The sequence below is a fragment of the Salminus brasiliensis genome, chromosome 9 (assembly GCF_030463535.1).
Source record: "Salminus brasiliensis chromosome 9, fSalBra1.hap2, whole genome shotgun sequence".
NCBI lineage: Eukaryota > Metazoa > Chordata > Actinopteri > Characiformes > Bryconidae > Salminus > Salminus brasiliensis.
The window spans coordinates 18,448,915-18,471,064 of NC_132886.1; the positions used below are offsets into that span (position 1 = coordinate 18,448,915).

Sequence of the window (22,150 nt, forward strand, 5' to 3'; positions counted from 1 at the left end):
TATTTTTGTTAGAAAATACGTCAAAGCAAATGAACAGTGCTGCCACCATGTGTCCGAATGTAGCATGTTGCATGAGATGCGAGATACAGACATGGATTTCAGAATTACACATTTATGTGTTTCTGTCTGTTTCTGCTGTTTGTTTTTATTTGGTTAAAGATAATGAAAAATAATGATTTATTTATTCTTTTTTTTTCTCCAAGCTTGTATTGCTGACACTGTGAGCTTACATGTCTGTGTGTGTGTGTATGTGTTTGCTTAACAGGAGGCTCCTAAGACACCGAGTGGGGCATATGAGGGAGTCAGCCTTACAAAGTCTTCTGGGAAATTGATGCTGCTGCAAAAAATGCTGAGAAAGCTAAAAGAGCAGGGCCACCGTGTGCTTGTTTTCTCTCAGGTACACTTAGTGTTAATTCACCATATACTGTATGTCCAAATATTTGTGGACACTCCTGTAATGAACGCATTAAGCTACTTTAAGTTGCACCTGTTGCTGACACAGATGTGCAAATGCGTGCACACAGCTTGTCTATATACATTTTGGTAAGATGGAGATAAGGTGGACTGGTTATCATCAAACATCCTGACCTCACTTACACTGTTGTCGCTGAATGCAGTCAAATTCTTACAGCAGTGCTCCTAAGTCTTCCTTGGACAGTAAAGGCAGTTACAAAGCAGGATGAATATTTAATGCACTTGATTTCAGAAGAAACAATGAATGAGCAAGTGTCCCAGTTATTTTTTTTGTATTGTGTACTTAGACACACACAGAAACACTATGTGTTCAAACCACATCCAATTTTATGTTGACATGGTGGATGGTGTAGATCTCAAACCCATTGTCTTTGTCATTGTCTTTTTCCCTTCCTGAGTCTGTCTTCATATTTTCATGCCTTTATTACATCTTCTACTGATTATTGTAATTAATCTTACTGCCAAGTATTTGAACACATGTACTGGTCCTGCTGGAGTACTGACAAACATAATTTGCACGCATCACTTCCATGCTTGATCTTTTGTAACTTGTTTATATCACATAAACTGTTCTTGATGTTTTGTTTTGCTTTTTGCTCCCTTTTTTTCATCATTTTTAACAAATTGTTTTGGAGCATTTCTATTGGTCCATTCTTCATGGAATTCTGACACAATATAAACAACAACCAGATTCAAATGATGTCAAAAAAGTGAAGAAAGGCAGAAATATAGATCAAAGTTAAAGTTTTTATGTTATTTTGTTGATGTGTTTGTTAAGGATGACTTGATACAGTTCAGTATTCTAAAGCACTAGGCATCAGCTATTTAAAGCGCCATTCATTTCCCATCCTTTGTTTTTACCAATCTAGCAGAGCACCCTCTTGCATGCCCTAGGCACCATTAATGGATTCTTGGATTTTCTGACATTTTTTAAGAGAGGGGAGAGAACTAAGAGTACTTTGGGTTGGAGTTCAGGTGCCTTCTGCTTGTGGTAGAAAGCCAGCCCCCCTCACTGATAAGAGGAGCTAGGATTGAGAGATTAGACAGAGTTAAAGGGGGGTGACGGCATGGCGGAGGGTTGCAAAGACATGTCATGGGCACGTGAACAAGGTGGAGATGGTATTAATAGCATGTTAGATTGGACGGAGTGGCTTTTGGCATGTTCCTCTTCCCAAAAGTTATGTTATTTCATTACACCACTTATTTCACATCATTAGTCGACAAAAACAAACAAACTGTATAATTTCAGAGTGTATCACTATTGGTCATTTTAAAGACATAAAGAACCAAACTAAATTACTCGGTCTACAATGTCACATTATGAAAATTGTTTAATATAAACAAAGTAGTTTTACTTCAGTATTCATTAATAGCACATCTTATCTAAACTATGTGGCTGTATTATTTATACAAACACAATCAGATCAGTATCAGCTAGTCAGCATTAATGTACTCAGATGGAATGGGGGCAAAAACCCTGGATCAGGACCTCCCTAGTGAGTGTATGTGTGTGTGTCTGTGTCTGCCATGCAAACTGAGGTATGAAAAGGCATAAAATGTAACAAGCCCATATCTATTTCCTGATCAATTTTGTTTGCATTAGATGACTAAGATGCTGGATTTGCTAGAGGACTTCCTGGACTATGAGGGTTATAAGTACGAGCGCATTGATGGAGGCATCACTGGAGCACTGAGACAGGAGGCCATTGACAGATTCAATGGTAAGAATACCATTCACTATATGAATAGCCATGATTTGAAGAACTCCAATGTTTAAATGATAACCTTGATCTAGTCATGGATTACATGTTAAGACTAACCTTAAACTAAGCTGTCCTAAAGAAATGGAAATTTGTGCCTTCACTCTTTTTGTATTGTTCTCTCTCTTTCTCTCACTTTTTTCCAGCTCCGGGAGCAGTTCAGTTCTGTTTTCTTCTCTCCACAAGGGCAGGGGGTTTGGGCATCAATCTGGCAACTGCAGACACTGTCATTATCTTTGACTCTGACTGGAACCCTCACAATGACATTCAGGTAGAGAGTACACACATGGACAGGTGATGTCTAGGTGAACATGAAGTATTTGCTTTTCTTTTGCAAGTTTTGGATTCGGTGGCTTTTCTTAAAATGAAAATTTGAGGAGATAATCATTTTGAGATTCAGAGATGAATTTGGAAGCCGTAGAGGTATCTCTGGGCTAACTGTGAAAATTCTGTTTTTTAAGCATGTCTGTTTGTCCCGAGTACTGACTTTCTGTCATGGCACAGATTCCGCAGAAGGAACTAATAAGAATACTTCCCTCTCTTTCTGTGTCATTTTATGTGTCTCTGTGTGTGTCCCTCTCAGGCCTTTAGTCGAGCCCACAGGATTGGCCAAGCCAATAAGGTGATGATCTATCGTTTTGTAACCCGTGCTTCTGTAGAAGAGCGCATTACCCAGGTGGCCAAGCGTAAGATGATGCTAACCCACCTGGTGGTGCGACCAGGGCTGGGCTCCAAAGCCGGCTCAATGTCTAAGCAGGAGCTGGACGACATCTTGAAGTTTGGCACCGAGGAGCTGTTCAAGGATGAGATTGAGGGTGAGAGGATATTCTACATATAGTACAATGTGGACATGTGAAAAATTCTGAATTTATCATGATACTAATCTCTTAACTTTATAGAAGAAAAAAAATATATAATATATATAAATAGGCTCTGAGTGGCTCAGCAGTCTAATGCGCAGCCACTATGGGCCAGAAGTCTGAAATTCGAATCTCGAGCAATGCTGCTTTGCCATCAGCAGCTGGAGTTTGTTTAGAGTACGACAATTGGTTGTACTCTCTCCAAGTGGGTAGATGGCGCTTTCTCCCCTTATCACTTATAAAGTGATGTTGGCCAGAACAGCGTCTGTTAGCTAGTGTGGTGGAGCTGGGGACCTGGAAAACGAAACACCTCACTAGATCTGAATATAGGCCTACTTTGTATTTTTGTCTAGTGCTTGTTGATAGAGTTATGATATGTTAATTAAGTTTGATTCAAAGTGCATGTGCTGTTTCTGTAACTTATGGATAGCACATCATTGCAATAAATGTGGGTCTACTTGTGTCCAGCGGGTGACAACAAGGATGAGGACAGCAGTGTGATCCACTATGACACTGCCGCTATCGAGCGTCTGCTAGACCGGAGCCAGGATGCCACAGACGATACAGACATGCAGAACATGAACGAGTACCTCAGCTCCTTCAAAGTAGCTCAGTACACCGTCAAAGAGGATGACAAGGTATGAGAGATTCAGAGGGGTGAGAGAGGAGAAAGGAAGGGGAGGGAAGGGAATTGATATGCAATGATTGAAGTAGAAAGTAATAGAAAAATATATATATACACTAATAGTTAGTGCTCCAGTTTTGGCTTCATGTATCAATTGCTTTCATATCCTTTTGTGAATGATTGTGTGTTTGCAGATTGAGGAGATTGAGAGAGAGATCATTAAGCAGGAGGAGAATGTGGACCCAGATTACTGGGAGAAGCTGCTGAGGCACCATTATGAACAGCAGCAGGAAGACCTTGCCCGCAACCTGGGCAAAGGCAAAAGGGTCCGCAAACAGGTCAACTACAATGACGCTGCCCAAGAGGACCAAGGTACAGTAAGCATCAGTGCTAAAAGCAGACACAATTGAGACGGTCCTGAGCAAGCGTGCTGACCCCTCTTGTTTTTCAGAGTGGCATGCTGATATCTCTGATAACCAGTCTGAATACTCTGTGGGCTCTGAGGAAGAGGATGAGGACTTCGATGAGAGGCCTGAAGGTGAGGAAATAGACATGGTGGAAAAATTCACAGATTATGATTGATGTACGCATTATAAAGACCACAGTGCAGTTCTGTCAATCCACTTTACACATTGTTTTTGCCAGATAATAGTAATTATTGTAGTATTATCATTTAAGCAGAGCCTAATGAATGTTTCATGTTTAATGACTGATGAGAAATAGTCCAGAGGAGTTTGCATCATCATATCAGTGCATTTTTAGAGACTGTTCACAAGCTCTAACATACAAGGAGAATATACAGTGTTTGCAAAGTGAGTGGTGCAAGTCAAGTCAAGTCAAATTATTGTTAAGTTATTGTAAGCCTATCTTTGGAGTATATGCTATTGGTATTAAAAATAAACTTGTACAGTAATATTGTTTTGAACAAAGCTTCACTGGCTATTTCTACCTCTTGCAGGCCGAAGGCAGTCCCGTAGGCAGATCAGAAATGAAAAGGATAAGCCACTGCCTCCTCTGTTGGCCAGAGTCGGGGGCAACCTTGAGGTAAACTAGGTCTATTAGTTTGTCATATGAAGAAGAAAACTAATAGGTCCATTAGTTTGTTATATGAAGAAATGTTACGTCTCCTGACCCATTTGTTGAGGGCCTTTGTGTATAATTGTCCACAGTACAATAAACATTGTCACTCTACAATCAACAGCTGTCTTCTATTAAAAGATGATAATGAATTTGTGCAGTTTTTGAGTGTGTAGAGATCGCAGTTATAAGAGCCAGTATACACAACAGCTCTGGCTTGGTGCTCTTTAAAACACGAAGAGATGACAGATCTGTGGCGAGCTCTTCACTGGATTTTTTTTCACATTCTTTTACCCTGTGTTTGAACTCTGATAAACTTTCCACCACAATACATTCTCAATTCTTTGTACTTCAGACCTTTGTGTTTGTTTTGTAGGTATTGGGCTTTAACACTCGTCAGAGGAAGGCCTTCCTAAATGCAGTGATGAGGTGGGGTATGCCTGCTCAGGATGCTTTCTCCTGCCAGTGGCTGGTACGAGACCTGCGGGGCAAAACTGAAAAAGAGTTCAAGTAAGAAAGATGTTTGAGCAAAGCAATTAGCAGACTGAATGAAACACACACATCGACCATTTAAGGACGAGCTAGTGGCCAACTAGAAAATTTTGTTATTTTTAGCTATACCATAGTAATGCAAAATAGTTGTAGTGTATGGTAAACACAAACTGAGCTTTTCAATAACATTAGTTACTGAGCACAAATATTAAATGTGGATGCAAAAACTACAAATTCTCACAATACAGATTTTCTTTTTTTATTTTACATTTTGCATTTATTAAACTTATAAAAAAATGTCTAATTAACCAGGTACAGTGCAGTTTGTACATACAACATTGGTTCACTGTGACTGAGGGTGTACTTTGCAAAGAAAAACTCTTAAATTATTTTTATAAACTCTTATAAACTCTTAAATTATTAAAAAAATATTTTAACATTCAGTGTTAAAATCAGTGTTAATTTAGATTCGGATCATCACCATTCCAGAGATTACAGTTTCACAGCTTCACAGCTCAATGCTGGGGGCGTTATACCCCTCTAGCCCATGCCTGGCGTTAGGCATGGTACCAGTAGGTTCATGTTTATCTACTCCAAAGAGTCCTATTCTACAGGCAGTACTTCTCTTCAAGAACTAGACAAACTGTGTGTGTAGGCATTTGCACAACTGTGGCAGCAATGGGTGCAACTTATAGTGGCTAAATGCTGAATTTATTAGAAGGTGCGTCCACAAACATTTGGACGAATAGTGTATATGGCATATTGTTGGAAAGCGCAGTTAAGTTCAATCAGAAATGTGTATGTGGCTTTTACCCCTAAAAGGTTAATTAAATATATATCAGGAAAGAGTACAGTTAATTAATTACTGTAAATGTTTTGCCTCTGTCTTTTTCCCTGCTCTGCATGTTTCTCTTCCTCTTTGTGCTCCTCCATCTTTCCTTTTTATTCTTGTGTTCCTCTCTATCTCTCTCTCTGTTTCTCTGCCTCACTCCCTCTCTCTTTATGTAGAGCTTATGTGTCTTTGTTTATGAGGCACTTGTGTGAGCCGGTAGCTGATGGTTCAGAAACGTTTGCGGATGGTGTACCAAGGGAGGGGCTATGCAGGCAGCCTGTATTGACCCGCATCGGAGTCATGAGCCTGGTGAAGAAAAAGGTCAGCCTTGTCTTTGTGTCTACTCGGGTTAAACTTCCATTAGCATGTAGCCACATGAAGAAAATTCAGTTTTTTGTTGATAATTGAATATAATCATAATATAATTATAGAAATGAGAAAATATAATTTGAAACAAAGTCTAGTGTCCAGTTGTGTGACTTGATTGAATTAAAACAGGATTGACTAAAGTCCTGTATATTGAGATATTAAGAGATGTCGTTTGTGGTTTGCAGTTTGCAGTTTGCAGTTTTTGATGTTGCTGAAGTTAGAATATTTGCAGCAATTTTTAAGATGCCTTTCACAATGTAACAGAATTAAAGAATAAACTAAGGAGTTAATGTATGGGAGTGTTTGCTGTGCTGGTGTATGCAGGTTCAAGAGTTTGAGCACATTAATGGAAAGTGGAGCATTCCGGAGCTGAAGCCTGAGGTCACCGTGGACTCCAAGAAATCCTCACGAGCTTCCTCACCTGCCATCAAAACAGCTACGCCTACACCTGAGCAAAGCTGCAACAATACACCCTGCACCTCCAAGCCAGGTACTCACACATACGCACAAACAAATCTTTGCATTTTTATTTTAACTGTAGTAACACCTTTAGTTTGAATTTTACAACCACAAGATATAAGAGGATTTATTGATTCATATGATGATTAATTTGTTAATGGCAAAATGATGATTTAGAATAATGATTCATTTTTCTGTTATCAGAAAAAGAATATGTTTTATTATAATTTATGTGTAATGATACTGTTATTACACACATTACAAATGTGTGTTATATTGGCCATTCAGGGTTTTGGAATGAAATTCTTCTGATACACAACATTTAGCAAGTTAGTTAGGTTCACTTCTCCACCGCTCAGTACTAGAGGGCTTTATACACCTCTAGCACACACCTGGCGTTAGGCATAGTGCCAATAGGTTCATGTTTCTCTGCTCCTATTCTAGAATAGGACTTCTAGAGAGTCCTCTTCTATTGGTAATACTTCTCTACAGAGACTACACAAGTTGTGTGTGTGCATGTATCAGCAATGGATGGATTCATTCATCAGAAGGGGTGTCCATAAACATTTGGACATCTAGTGCAATATGTATAACATACTGTCATAGTGATAGTGACATAAATGTTAGGAAACACTTATGACATGGAAACATTTTGTCCACAAGAGGGTAGAGTTGGACTGTAGTAAGCAACTCCAGCTCAGAACATTGAGCTGCTTATTTGTAAGCTTGCCACTGCCCACTTCTGTTGATCCAGAATGTTCTTGCTGATGATGATGAATGGTTATATTTCAGGATGCAGTTTTTAGGGACACACTTGTCATGCTTAGCATTTGTGCAATTTTATTTAGCTTTTTTTTAAAATTGGAAGTGTGTGATGTATGTACACAAAAGCTATAAAACAGCCCACTTTTTACGATGGCGCAAAAAAACAAAGCTTTTGCATATATTCATCTTTCCAGCATGTGCACTCAGAACAGATGATTTAAAGGCATAGTAAAAACGATTGGTTTTGGTTAATACTGAAAGAAAAGCAGTGATTACAACCATTGCCATAAATGGTTTTCATTGAACATACAATATAAGAACCATGTGAAAAATTTGGCCCTTTAATCAAAAGCATTCAAACCACATCTGGAATATTTGTGCACATCTGACCAGAACTGTACTGTCATTTTGTAGCCACACCCTCTCCACCTGACAAACCAGAAAAGAGTGGAAAGGAGGCAGAGAAAGAGGAAGGGGAGAGCCAGACTGAAGCAGAGAAAGAGAAGGAGAAGGGGAAAGAGGGAAAGGAAAGAGAGAGCACAGAGAGTGCAGAATCTAAAGAGGTAAGTGTGAGAGTATGTGTGTGTGGGCTGGATGTGTGGTTGGAGATGCGAATGTCTGTGGATGTGGGTGTGGATGGGTGTGTTGGTGAGTGAGTGTGTGAGTCAGTAAGTAAGCAAGCAAGTGGTGGTCAGGCAATGCAGAAGGGTTGTGTGTTTGTTTGTGTGTATGTATGTTTTTTTATTAGAATGTTGATACTGAAAGGTATTATTTTCTCATCCCTTCACACTGTAGCTTGTTACAACGATAAAGGATGGTGAAAAAGACCCTCCAGTGAGTGAAAAGCCTGAGCCATCATCTGAAGCGTCCATAGCAGCATCTGCAGGCAACTCCAAATCAAAAGAAGCTCCTGACACCACTCCACCCTCACCAAAAGATAAATGTGAGAAAGAAAAGGCTGGAGAGGAGGAAAGCTCTAAGAAAGAGGGTGTTAGTGAGAAAACGAAAGAAGAATCCAATTCAGATCTCCCAGCAGCCAAAGATGAGAATCAAGGTAGAGATTTTCTTTCCAGTGCAGTTCAATCTGAGGATACACTTAACAAATCTGACTGGATATTAGGGCTGTCTATTGGTAGGACCCTGGAGATACAAGACATATCATGATATAGGGGTTACACACACATTATTTTATTTGTAGTTTTTTCTATAGCACTTTTTACAACTGGCGTTGTCACAAAACAGCTTTACAACAATCCAGTAATAGGACAGGAAAACAGCAAAACTAAAAACATAAAATAAATATAAAGACCCCCTGGTGAGCAAAATTGACAGTGTCATGAAAAACTCCACCAGAGCTGAAGGAAGAAACCTTGGGAAGAGACTCCTCAAAACAACTTAGAAATTATTGACAAAAGTACAGACGGTAAGGACAATGGAAGTAAGGAGGATGGTTAAGGGTGGTAATCATAATAAAAATAATAGTAGCAAATAGTTAGAGTAAATGTCAACGTAGTTGGTAGGCAGATAGCAGTAGCAGGATGATAGGCAGCCGGTCTGACTTGGGTAAAGAGAGCCCAGTGGTCTGGTGGTTAGCCCAGCGATTACTCTTTCATTTGCTTCAGGCCAGACAAGTGGGCAGTCATTACCTCGGAAAAGGCCAAGAGATCGAATTAGTTTTGATTGGATGTATTGTGATATTGCGATAATATTGCAATTTGTTTTTACCAAATTTTAGGAAAACTGTCCTAGCATGAAAAACACACCATCATATACATCAAATCTAAAGTAAAACAACAGTGGAATCTGAAAGCAGTGTACAACACTGCAATTAAAAATCGATACTGTGCTTTTGAGGATGGATACATTATTGCAAAACATAATATTTTTTCATACATACATTTATATTTGCTTATGCCACTACAGAATATCAGATCTGTTCTATTTTTACCGTTGTTCAGAACATTCGTTTTTTTTCCCCAGTGTACCAGCAAATTTCATCATGAGGGTTGTTTGCGGTTACATTTTGATTAGTTATCAGCACGAAGGCATGTGGTTGCCATGCTATTATCTTTTTATTATTATTTAGTGCATGTCATCATTGGAAGTAAGCTGCTGGTCTCTTTTTGCAGCGGCAGAGAGAGGGGACAAGAGTGAGAAAGGAGCAACGGGTGAGAAATCCGTAGAAGAGAAAGAAAAAAACGATGACTCATCTGCTCACGTGGAAACAACAGAAAAGAAAGAGAAGGCTGAAGGCCAAGTGACAGATGTTAAGAAAGGTAAATTCTGGAGAGATCTGTCTCGGTTTGCGCTTTTTTCCCCATCTTTAACATCTTTTCTTTAACATCCATGTTTAAAACATTATTTTCTTTCTACAGAGGAGGTGAAGGGAGAAAAGGATGCTGGTAAAGAAGTCAAAGTACAAAAGGAGGACACATCCAAGGGCAATGGCAAACCACCCGAGCGCCCACGGTTTATGTTTAACATTGCAGATGGAGGATTCACAGGTACAGTGATTTTATCTGCAGCAGTGCATGGATTCACTGTTTATGGAAATGGTCCGGTTTCACTTCCAGCTCCAAAGGTTACTCACCTGATCCAGTTGAGCTAGGGCAGAGCTTAACTCTGCTGGGTGATATATGTCCAGAAGATTGGTTTATAAGTAAAGTAGATTATTGATTAATAACTCCAGGGTTGGTGCAAGATATCTGCTGATTGTCTTCTTAAACTTAAATACTTTTTTCTTTTATATGCACATATGCAGCTCTGAATGTCCTCATAATATACAAATATGTTTTTATAGTTATATATACATTTTCCTCTCTACAGAGCTACACACCCTGTGGCAGAATGAAGAGCGAGCAGCTATCTCCTCTGGCAAGATGAATGAGATCTGGCACCGACGACATGACTTCTGGCTGTTGGCAGGCATTGTACAGTATCCTTGGAAATGAGTGGTTGTTGTCATAGAAACAGTCATGACATATGACCATTTATGTGAGCATTTAAGTGAGAATGTCATGAGACCTTGATGCTCGACATTGCCTGATATGAATAAAGCTATCTCATGAATCAGATATGAAGATCATATCTGCCCCTTTCAAGTCATTTAAAAAAGTACTTTGTTTCACTCTGATCATGGTTTTGGAGTCTAAGGAAAACCTCAACAAACTCCAAAGCAAAACATTACGTTTAAGTTGTTTTAGACTTAAAGTTCTGTGTAAAATAATATTGGAGAACATCTGTCATTAGAACGTCACTGTGAACGTCAAAAAAAAAACTTTTTCAAACCAAATTGGTTGGATAGGTTGGCTAGGAGGGCATTGCTTAAACTTTGGTTGTCCATTTTGAACCTTAACCGAACCCCCTTGCAGTCATGGTTATGCCCGTTGGCAGGATATTCAGAATGACCCCCAGTTTGCCATTGTTAACGAGCCATTTAAGTCACAGGCCAACAAGGGCAACTTCTTGGAGATGAAGAACAAATTCCTGGCCAGGAGGTTTAAGGTAAGGCTGTTCCTTTTTTTACCATTCTTCAGAACTGACCGTTAATTCTTTTTTTTTTTCAGTGTACCAGCAAATTTCTCAGTTGATATTAAAGCAGTCATCAGTAATATTGAAACACGAGGCCTGTGTGGTTACATTTTGATTAGTTAGCAGCACAAAAGCATGTGGTTGCCATGCCATTATCATGTTATTATTATTCAGACCATCATGCGTGTCATCAAAATATGTATGTCATCATGACCCTGCACACATTTGCAGAGGTAAAAACACATAAACATGCACAGAAACTGTAGGAGTAAATTCTAGAATACAACTACACACAAAATTATGTTTTAGTAATTTACTTATTTGAGGCTGTTACACCTCCTCATGTTAACATGTGATGGCAGACAAGCATCATGCTGACTCAAGCTCTTGTGCAAACAACATCCTCTCTTTTTCTTTTTATCCGGTGTTTTGCTCTGTCACATGTTTCATATCCCATTCTCTACATCCTCATTACTTCTTTCCTCCCTGCCACACGCTTGCCCTCTCTATCACATATATATATAATTAAAAAATTAAAATGCTTTGTCATGGCTGACCTTGTTAATTCCCTTAACTCTTAAGTAGACATTGTTCCGCTTCAGTTTTTCTCAGTCACCTTCATCCAAAAGAATTCCATTCCATTTCTCACTTGGTTTTAATCTCCAGATTTAACTTTTTCTCTTCAAAAATCCCAAAAATGTGTTCTTTACAATTAGATATTTTTTGTTGACATAGTTTTCTCTTTTTTAACTTTCTCCTTAGGTTCCATGGTCTCTGTCTCTCGCTCTCATTCTTTCTCTCACACATACATCATTACTAATTCACTCTTTCTTTCCTAACTTTTCTCAACTTCCTATGAATTATGAAATTATGTAAATGCTTCTGCTTTCCATTAATATGGTTTCTTTTTCTCTCTCTATTTGTCTCTTGCTTTTTTAGCTATTAGAGCAGGCATTGGTGATAGAGGAGCAGTTGCGCAGAGCGGCATACCTCAATATGACCCAGGACCCCACTCACCCAGCCATGGCGCTGAATGCCCGCTTTGCAGAGGTGGAATGCCTGGCTGAGTCACACCAACACCTCAGCAAAGAGTCGCTTGCAGGCAACAAGCCTGCTAACGCTGTCCTGCACAAGGGTGAGAAGCACATGTTCATGTGTTTAACATCTGTAAATCATGTGCACATCTGTATGTACAACAAATCCATATTACACATATATCCACATATCCATATTTGCATGATTTCAATATTTTATAGATTCTCACAAAGTCCTCCTATGAGGCATCTACAACTTGTATGTGGAGCAAAGTACAGCATTGCTGAGCAAATGCACAAAAAAAGAAATGCTGCTTCTGGAACAATTCCATATTTCACAATATCTCTGAGATATGAGAACACTCACGACCACAAAAGGCATTTTCGTGCTACAAATGCACTCTGTGGGAACCAGAATTGTATTCTACAAAGACAAACAGGCTTTTGGCTCCAATGTCATTTGGCTCGTCAGTTTTACTGTTGCTGGAAAGCTGTAATGACTAGCTGATGCGATAATCAGAATTATCGATTTCAGCCAGTGTGTGAAAGTTTGTTTAAAGTTGAATTACATTCACTAGAACTATTCCACATACTGGAGCATGCATTGTTTTATGACATACTACCATTCAGAGGTTTGCAATCACACATCATATAAATAAAAATTGGTATTTTATATATAATTACAACTTATAGAGTACAGATAAAGAACAAATACGCTTGGTAGACAAGAAATGGTAATCTTTGCTTTAATCTCCTTTCTGCAACTGGTGTTGGTTTGAAATAGTCATCAATTGACTAATAGTAATTTAATAGTGATTACAAAACAAATTAGTTTGTGATATTATGAAATTATAATAAAAAGAAGTTTAGTTTTTAAGGAAAGTGTTTGCCTAAAAGGCAACAGGTACAAAATATACCTTACAAATATAGTAAGTGGATAAATAAGTGTGAACTGCATATATTTTTGTTAAGCAATTCTTGACTTTTGATATTATTGTACATTTAAGCCTGACATTGTTATAAGGTGAATATTTAAAAGGAATAGCTAATTATTTCTACCTCCGATGGCAAAAGCAGTCATTTTGGCTCTTTTTTTCAATTTTCCATCACATCTGTCATTACCTTGGCAATGCAGCTGTGTCTGGTTTGCCTCAGAGGTGACAACTGATAAATAGGTTCTGATTTACCAACTACATCAGAAAATGTTCCCAATAACTACAACAATAAGCTGAATAGTAATAAAACAGGATATAATAGAAGTGCTGTCTTATAAGATAAATGTTTGGAGTTTTTGTTATTTTAACATAGGAAATGCTTTTCTTTTTGTACTTTTTACTCTATCTTCTAGGGCAAATGTTAAAGGCACAGCAACAAAAAACAAATATGTTTAAGCATAGCAAAAGTCTCCGGTGCAGAATAGGTGGGACAGGTAGGACATAAGTGGACTTACATAAGTGGACTTTATGTAAGTGGAACAAAATACAAACAAATATTAAAATAAGATATGGGCCATTTAAATACAACTTTTTAATTAAAATCTAACAATAGCTACATTATCATACTGTGGATGCACATCTGGTAAGCCCCTTTTATCCAAAGTTACGTAAAAAGGTTAATTCCAATTTGAGTGAAGGTTGGTTCTGGTTAATCAGTGTTTTTTAAATTAAGAAGTTTCACATGAATGTCTTTAAGTATTTTTCCAATTGGTGTATTTTGACAGTTGGCATTGTTTAATTGCAGTTCTCAACCAACTGGAGGAGCTGCTTAGCGATATGAAGGCGGATGTGACGCGGCTTCCAGCCACTCTCTCCAGAGTCCCTCCCATCGCAGCACGTCTGCAGATGTCTGAGAGGAGCATCCTCAGCAGACTGGCCAACAAGGGCACTGAGACACACACACCACCGGTAAATCCACCAACAGACACACTTTGACAGCGCCCACTCAGTATAAACACTGGTCCAGCTTAGCTCAACTGTGGCCCAGCTAAGCTCAACTACAAATACAAAGAGCTAGATATGACTGGTACAGATACAGTAGACTAAAATACTTGTGAGGTTTTAGCAGGCAAAGACAGTTAAAACAGCTAGGTGCTTTGAACTTCTGGAATGTTGTGTATGATCAAGAGTTAGGACAAAGTCAAACATTTTTGTCTGTGTCAGTTGAGATATGTGTGTAAAATGTTTTGGTATGTATTATCATCAATGATGAAGAAGAAAAACATTTTCAAACTTGACAATGTCCAAAAAGCAATGCTTAACTAAACTGCCATTTATGTCATTAAATAATGTTGGTTGATGTTTATGTTTATTAAAATTGTAGTTTCTTGACATCACAAGACAAGACAAGCTAGAGTTAATGGACAAGACAAGCGAGAGTTCTGTAAATCATTTCTACAGTGTACTAAGATATGGTCTTCCTCCTCTCCAGCCTATTCCTCCAGGACCTTATGCCACCCCACAGAACTATGGCCCCCCATTCACACCAGCGCCCCCAGGGGGCATGACTCTGGCTGGGGCCAACTACAGCCAGATGCCTCCGGGGTCATTCATATCAGGTGAGCGCTGTTGTTCCATTCATACAAAGGGCTTCTCCAAAACCATGATGAAAGTTACACCAATGGTTTCACTATTAGGCTTAGTTAAATTGGCCAAGGCTAGAGCTCAGCAAAGAGCACAGAGCCCGAGCTTGTCCATAATCCTACAAAAAATGGATTTTAGAAGGAGTGTCTCTTGTTTGTTTTCAAGGATAAATTCCAACCAAAACCTATGTTAGTAATGAAACCATTAGTAAACTCTAATCATAAAAGCTTTGGGAAAGAGCTTTGCATGTGTCATGTAATTTCCTTTTTTTTAAGTTTGGCTGATTAGATGTTTTAGTAATGATGAGATATGAAAGATATGAGATATTGTTAGTAAAGGCATGCATGTTGAAGCATGGAGATTAGGTTCACTGGAACTGATCAGAACTTTCCATCACAACAGACTTCCTGTAATATATACCAATAAAGTTCTTGACAGTTTAATAAGTGATGTTTTAGCATGATAACCATTAGAGAGAGTGAATTTCTTCACTGAAAGCAGAGAGAGATTTGACTTACTTGAAGGAACATTATTGAGTAAAATATGTTGCTGTGGTTGTGCTTTTCGAGCTGTGGAGTGTTGTGTAAATTTGTGGCTTACCACAGGTGGATTTGCTGGTTAAACATTGTTCAAAACACACAGACGTACATAGACACCAGTAGATACTGACACATTACTCTTGTAAAATGAAGAACCTTTAGAAGCAGAAACTATTATCATGACAGTTTAAATGGAAAAGAGAAAGGAAATCTGTATAATTGAACTTGAGGCATACTTTTCACTGTAAGGACGTATTGTCTGTGCCCTAGATTCTTACTTTGTTTACTGGTAGTCATATTCATCCTGAGTTATTTGTTTTGTTTTCACTTTCTGGGGAATGAACATCTGTGGACCATTTCAATTAAGTGGTAGGCCTAGTTTGCTAAATAAAAGGCTGAAAAAAAACATTATATTGGCATGACCTCTGACAGGCAACATTTTTAGTGGCTGGTGAGCAAGACACCTAAAATAACTTAATTCCAAGTCAGATTTCTACTTTTAAAAAGTGCATGTGTTTATAATACCTGTATAAACAAATGGATCAAAGCATGTGCAATTCTGTAAGAAATATCTCATTCACATTTATTAACACACAACATAAAGTACATGATAACAACACATAACATAATGCTCATATGAAAACGAAGTTGCATATGCATTGTATGTATTGTGTGTGAGGTATTGTACTTGCACGACAGCTCCCTCTAATACACTCACTAATTTTGCACACATTGCATGCTGAAAGTTATATAAAATTAATATACCTTCAGATGACCATCTTATTTTATGAAACTTGAATATCTGTATAATTTTCTGTGCAACAGATACAGTGACAGTCTTGCTATTAAATCAGAGTTCCTACCATGCGTAAAAGATTGAAACATGCTTAATCTGCAAAAGTAGTCTACTCCATAAAATGTCTAGGAATGCATGTGAAAAAACAGACTGAACTTTGAAAGAGCACAGAAAAACCTTGAATTGGCTGCACGTAAAAGAGTAGGAACTCTGTAAACAAAAGCACGTTATTTGGCCAGTTGTTATAAAACCTGAGGCCATGAGCCAAGGACTTCAAGTGTGCGTTGTTCTGCAAAATGTGAATCTTGTTACAGTTTCAGGCAATTGCCTTTTAATTTGAAAAGACCTCTAAGGAACTTTGACTGCATAATTCTCCCTTTTCCTCTGATCCAAAAACATCTACACTCGCTCTGCCAGTAAGCTGTGTTTATTGCTTCAAAATTAATTTTGCAACAGCATAAACAAGTGCAGGATACACACAAAACAGTCGTGACTGACAGTGTTTGTTCTAAAACGTGACCAGTTTACACATTGCCCTGAAGGAGTTCATGTGTTCCTGTGCACTGTTGATCGAGTACTTCTATACCCATCACTCAGCCAAGGCGTCTGTGGGAGACATAGTAGCCCCGTTTTTTGGTGCAATGGAGCTTTTTCTGAAAATGTCATTACGCTGATCCACTGCCCTAGCCGTGCCAGGAATCGCTCAGCCGAGGGAACATTTTTTCTCCTCAGGCCAGGGATATTTTTAAGAGGGGAGAGAAAAAAAAGAGAGAAAAAAACTGCAACACGGGAGAAAATGTGCTGGTTTTCCTAACGGTGAGCGCACGAAGGCAGATGGGGCTCTGCGCTGAGGCCGCACGCACTGACCCCTGACTGGGCTAAAAATATGCCGCATATGAGGCCAGTCTGAGCGCTCTGGTCCCCAATTGAGACAACTGTGGTGACCCCCACATTAACTTAGCCAAGGAGAGAGACTGAAAACAGCACCACCAGACTAAACAAAAAAGACAAAAGAAACAAGAGACAAGGAAAAAGAGAGAGAGAAATGGAGGGAGAGCAGGAGTTGGAGAGAGGGAGATAAGAAGTGAGATGGAGAGAGTGAGAGGCAGTTGAAGAGAGATGGAAAAGAACACTATGAACTCTTTAACCTACGCTTTGTTAGGAGAATTAGGACCTTGTTTCAACTCAGTCCATTTTTCTTATATTTTTTCGGGCTATAAAAGAACAAATTACTTTTGTTTTTCATTCCTGAGTCACTGACACTTAAAGTCAGTGTGTTTTTCAGGAGTCACGAACCTCACAGCGTGAATGATTTTAGACGTATTTGTTTTTGGAGTGAAATGGGTATTTTTTTTTTAACTGAGCTTGTCAACATCTCTACTGCATTTCTTTGTAAAGTTAATCATGGCAGTTATCACACTGTAAAAACATCGAGTAGAGCGCTGGGGATTTCATATCCACGGACTGATATGTCAGTTGGAAAGTTGGGAATTGTCAATACAGAATGTTTTGTGCATAAGGTGGTGCACTTTCCAACCACCTTTTTTCTGTTTTTCTTTTTTTCTTTTCGAATGGCCTCACGCCTTCCTCTTGCCTTGAGTCTGCTGATGATGTGTCTGTGAATATCTTGCGGACTAATACTGTTCCACTCGTTCTGATCTGATCTTGCTGCTGCTGCTAGCCCGCTCGCTGCCCCGCCAGTGTCTACAGTATGCCACCTTTCTGCCCCCACAGAAGCCCTGCCCTGCCTGAAGACCAAGGAGCACGATGTCCTGCAGCGTCAGCGTGTGGTGGACCTGTGGAAGGACGGCAAGTCGGAAGGGTCAATCGGGCAGGAACTGCGCATGCCAAAATCCACCGTGCACAGCATCATCGTCAAATACCGCCTCAGCAACACGGTGGAAAACTTGCCGCGCAATGGCCGACCCAAAAAGCCCTGACCGCCCACAAGCCAGGAAGAAAAGCTCAGAGAGAGGGAGAGGGAAGACGAAAGGCAAGAAAAAGGAGGGGAAATGGAGGAAGAGAAAGTGCGGGGAGGGGAAGCAGTAATAGAAAGTGTGGTGGGGGGCTATATAACTGACAAATGGAGAGGGAGAAACGGAAAGTTGGGTGCAGAAGAGGGGCTGTAAGGAAGCGTTTCAGCTGATTGAAAAAGAAAGACAGAAACTATAAGGGGTTGGAGCTGAAAGCCACTTAAAGTACACACAACCTCCCTGACTGTCAAGGCAAGGATGATGAAGCCATCGAGAGTAATATGAACAGGCATTGAGGTGAACAGACAGACAGAAGGAGCGAATGAGATGAGCGAGTGAGTAAAAGGAGGCAAGCGAGAGTGACAAAAGAGGAAATCGACCGACCACTCCAGTGAAAAACGAAAGCTATGTGCACTCTGCCAGAGAGACGGCCTGCAAAAAGCGCCCCTTTCTCTCTCACTCCCTCTGCCCCCCTCTTGCTTTCATCTCTCGCTCAGAAAGAAGCCCCAGCGGATTCATTTTTCACTTGGCAAGAGAAATGACTGCGCATGTCTAAGTACCCAGGACCTTTACTCCCTAATTCCTGTGGAAATCTCTCTCTCTCTCTCTCTGTTTCTCTCTGTCTCTCTGAACCACTGCTACTACCCCCCACCCCACCCCCCCGTTTTGCTCACAGAGTGAGTACTGCAACCTTTCACAGTGTCAAAACCAAGGAATTCCAAGGACAAGTTGTGAGTTTGTTTTTGTTTCCTCAACATTTCCCATCCAAATCAGAGGCTTTGGGAATCAACGATTTAAGCTTAAGATGGACAGTCTTGGTTTTTTTGCACTTACACATTGCACATTCACTCCATATTTTTATGGGTTCTTCCTATCTCTAAAAAAAACAGAACAAGAACTGAACTGAACAGTAGTGTTTTAGATATCATGTTTTTTCTGCATCTTGTGGATGCAAAACCTGGACTTTTAAGACTGGATGACACAATGTTTAATTTGAGCTGACTGACCTCATGGATGACCAGAAAAAAGTAATGAAGATACTGAAGTGTGTGTTGGCTGGGCACATTTCTGGCCTCGGATTTAACAAAGAAATCTGACACTGGGAAAGAAAACATGTGTCGCTTCTTGTTTTCCAGAATATACCTGGCTGTGCTCAGCTCTAACTGGCTTGCCCGGATTCCATTGTTGGTTAGACCTGAGATAGAATCTGAGATTGGTGCTTTTTCTTGCAGCACTTACATTTAGAGTAGTATTATAATGACTCCAGTATTGGCATTACAGCTGACAATCACAGCTGATAGTTTAGCGCCCTGCTGTTTAGCTTGTGCATGCACTGATGCATGTTTAGTCACTAGTGGTAGGCATTCTTGACAACACACTGAAATGGACAGCGGATAACACCACTGCCCACATGCACAGTTGGAGAATTATGCGTGTTTAATAAATATCCTAACATTAATTTCAACTGACCGTGGTGAACAAGTCAGGATAAAAGTGACTGTTAAATAATACAAAATAATACATACAGTAATGTAAAACTTGGCAGTAAGTGTCACGTCTGTTTGAGCTATGCAATGGCCCTGTAAAATGAATCAACAGTTCAACAATTATGAAACAATTGACCTTCGGAGTCTTATTCTCAGTGCCCTACATGTATGTATTATAGTTTTAAACTGCTGAAAAAAAAATGTTCCAGTGCATCCCTAATTTGGACTTTTCCAGGACAAGCTGGTACCAGACCAGTCTGAAATGGCAATGCTTAAATTCCTGTGCAGAGTTGTAGCCAGATCTGCTCCCCAGTGGGACCCTTATACAGTGCAGAACTGTGGTGGGAGTATTATTGATGGAAGTATTCTAGGGGTTCCCATAGGCACACACACAAACACTATTTTTGTGTTTTTATGTGTGCACTAGCAAACGTTCTTGCATACATTCGTAAGTACACACTGTACAATTGTGGGAGTTATGCATAGATGGAGCTTGGAGGCTATTTGTGTGTGGAGTGTAGGTGTGTGTTTGTGTATGCACTTGGGCACACCGTGAACTGAAGATTTGACACTGATGCTCTGTGTGTGTGGCTTCGTTCTCATTGCCTCTAGGTGAGTGATTAATTGTGTAAGCGAAGTGGTTGTTTAGACAGGCAGGGGTCAGGGAGGCCGACTGCCAACTGAATGTTTTTCTGGGTTACTGAACGAGAGAGAGTGAAGGCAGTTCTGCAGGAGCAAACCTGTGCAGTGAGGCAGTGAATTAAAGTATTTGATTCCCCTGGATCAAGTTTGTGAGAAAGAGAGAGAGAAAGAAAGAGAGAGAGCGAGAGAGAGCAAAAAAGCAGATGACTGCTCCAGATCTGAATGTGCGATATGAGTTATTTTCTTTGGCTCATGTGTGCAACATGGCTTTCGAGGACCCAAAAAGTCACAAGATGGGTCTTCTGTTATTACATAGAACTTATTTGTTCCCATCTTCTTGTTTCTTTGCTTATTAAATAAGAATGGGTTGTTTATTTTTGGCCATTTAAACATGTTTGTGTTTATGAAATGGTCTGAATCAGATTTCAAGTTGATAAGCTTTGTCTTTCCATTTTCCATTTTCTACAATAGTTTGTAGATATGGACGATTTGTAAACTATTTTGCACAAGCTACAACATTTAGTCACTTCAGACATGGTAACACCTCAGATGATCAGGGCAGTACTATATTTGAACATTCTTGTTTATGTAATATGTTTGCTTTGTGGTGCTCTTCAGCTACTCCAGCTGTCCTCTAATGCACAGTGTGATACCGATTAATAGCTAATAAGGTCAGCAGACACTGCTCACTCAGCCAAACCCCCTTGCTCTTATGTTTATGAGACCCAGGAAGTATGTTTGGGATTTGAATTTCTTTATGAATTACATCATATCTAGACAACCTGAATGGAAAAAAAAGAATGAAAAAAAGACTGTTTGCACCTTTTGCACCTGATTCGCAATCTAATCATTGATAGTGTCCTTGGAATCACTTAATGATATTTTTCCACATGCATGAAGTCCTTTGATAAATCAGGTTTTTCCTACATTAGAATACCAACTACAAAGATTCATTCATTACTGTGCTATTGTACCTTGACTAGTTTGAATGTAGATGGATTTAAACAATAACGGGACTTTTGGTCATTTATGCAAACCAAAGGTATTAGATGATATTATCTCTTTTTTTAGCAAATGTCAGTAGAATAGACTAGAAAAGAATAGAGTAGAACAGACATTTACTCTGCTGTCACCCATCATAGCCACTGAATGTTCACTGTAGATTCCTGTCCAAGAATGGAAGTTTGTAGATTTTCTTTTTTTTTTTTTTTTATGACGCAACTGTAACAACAGTGAGCATGTGCCGACTGGTTGCAGTAGGACAGACAATTCTGGAGGATGACAGACACACTTTGTGTAGTAATTTAATGTACAGTGGCATGCAGAACTTTGGGCACTCCTAGACAACATTCCTGTTACTGTGAAAAGTTAAATGAGTAGTTAAATATGAAACATTCTGTTTAACCTTTTAAACCTGATCATTTTTGTTTTGTAGAATTTGTGAAAAAAGCAGGGGAGCAGCATGCAAAAGGGCACCCCAAGAGATTTGAGCTCTCAGGTAACTGTTGTCAAGGTCTTGGACCAGTACTAGCCTGTTAAGGCTGTGACTCATTCAGGGTCATTAGGAAAGGCCATTTAATGCAAATTTTAAACTTTTAAAAATACTCTTGACTCCTTAAACCTTCCCAAAAAATGTCTTGAAGCAAAAATATGTTTGAAGAAAAAAGGTTGCTGAATTATATGAAGGACCACCTGTCCAACTGTTAAGCATAGGGATGGATTGATTATGCGTTGGGCTTGTGCTATAGCCAGTGGCCTGGGGAACATTTTACTAGGAGAGGGAAGAATGAATTCCATTAAACGCCTAAAAATTCTAAAAGCAAGCGTCTATAAAAAAAAGAAAGAAAATAAAAGTG

General features: G+C 39.4%; 1 protein-coding gene across 3 annotated transcripts in view; it reads left to right on the top strand.

Annotated features, from left to right (window-relative positions):
- chd3 (chromodomain helicase DNA binding protein 3) overlaps positions 1-22,150 on the top strand; it is a 44,468-nt gene that overhangs the window by 17,530 nt on the left and 4,788 nt on the right. Inside the window, exons 20-40 of one of the 3 annotated variants that reach the window (XM_072687657.1) lie at positions 266-397; positions 2,078-2,195; positions 2,381-2,505; positions 2,818-3,049; positions 3,563-3,732; positions 3,914-4,091; positions 4,171-4,257; positions 4,678-4,763; positions 5,173-5,306; positions 6,297-6,441; positions 6,814-6,979; positions 8,128-8,276; positions 8,509-8,767; positions 9,843-9,989; positions 10,089-10,217; positions 10,540-10,648; positions 11,085-11,217; positions 12,184-12,379; positions 14,019-14,182; positions 14,706-14,832; positions 17,927-18,213. In XM_072687657.1, the coding sequence (XP_072543758.1) occupies positions 266-397; positions 2,078-2,195; positions 2,381-2,505; positions 2,818-3,049; positions 3,563-3,732; positions 3,914-4,091; positions 4,171-4,257; positions 4,678-4,763; positions 5,173-5,306; positions 6,297-6,441; positions 6,814-6,979; positions 8,128-8,276; positions 8,509-8,767; positions 9,843-9,989; positions 10,089-10,217; positions 10,540-10,648; positions 11,085-11,217; positions 12,184-12,379; positions 14,019-14,182; positions 14,706-14,832; positions 17,927-18,132 (3,192 nt within the window). In that variant the 3' untranslated portion in view covers positions 18,133-18,213. Of the gene's footprint in view, positions 1-265; positions 398-2,077; positions 2,196-2,380; positions 2,506-2,817; positions 3,050-3,562; positions 3,733-3,913; positions 4,092-4,170; positions 4,258-4,677; positions 4,764-5,172; positions 5,307-6,296; positions 6,442-6,813; positions 6,980-8,127; positions 8,277-8,508; positions 8,768-9,842; positions 9,990-10,088; positions 10,218-10,539; positions 10,649-11,084; positions 11,218-12,183; positions 12,380-14,018; positions 14,183-14,705; positions 14,833-17,926; positions 18,214-21,729; positions 21,793-22,150 lie in introns of those variants that run through there. The other 2 variants (XM_072687658.1, XM_072687659.1) reach the window with 2 other exon arrangements.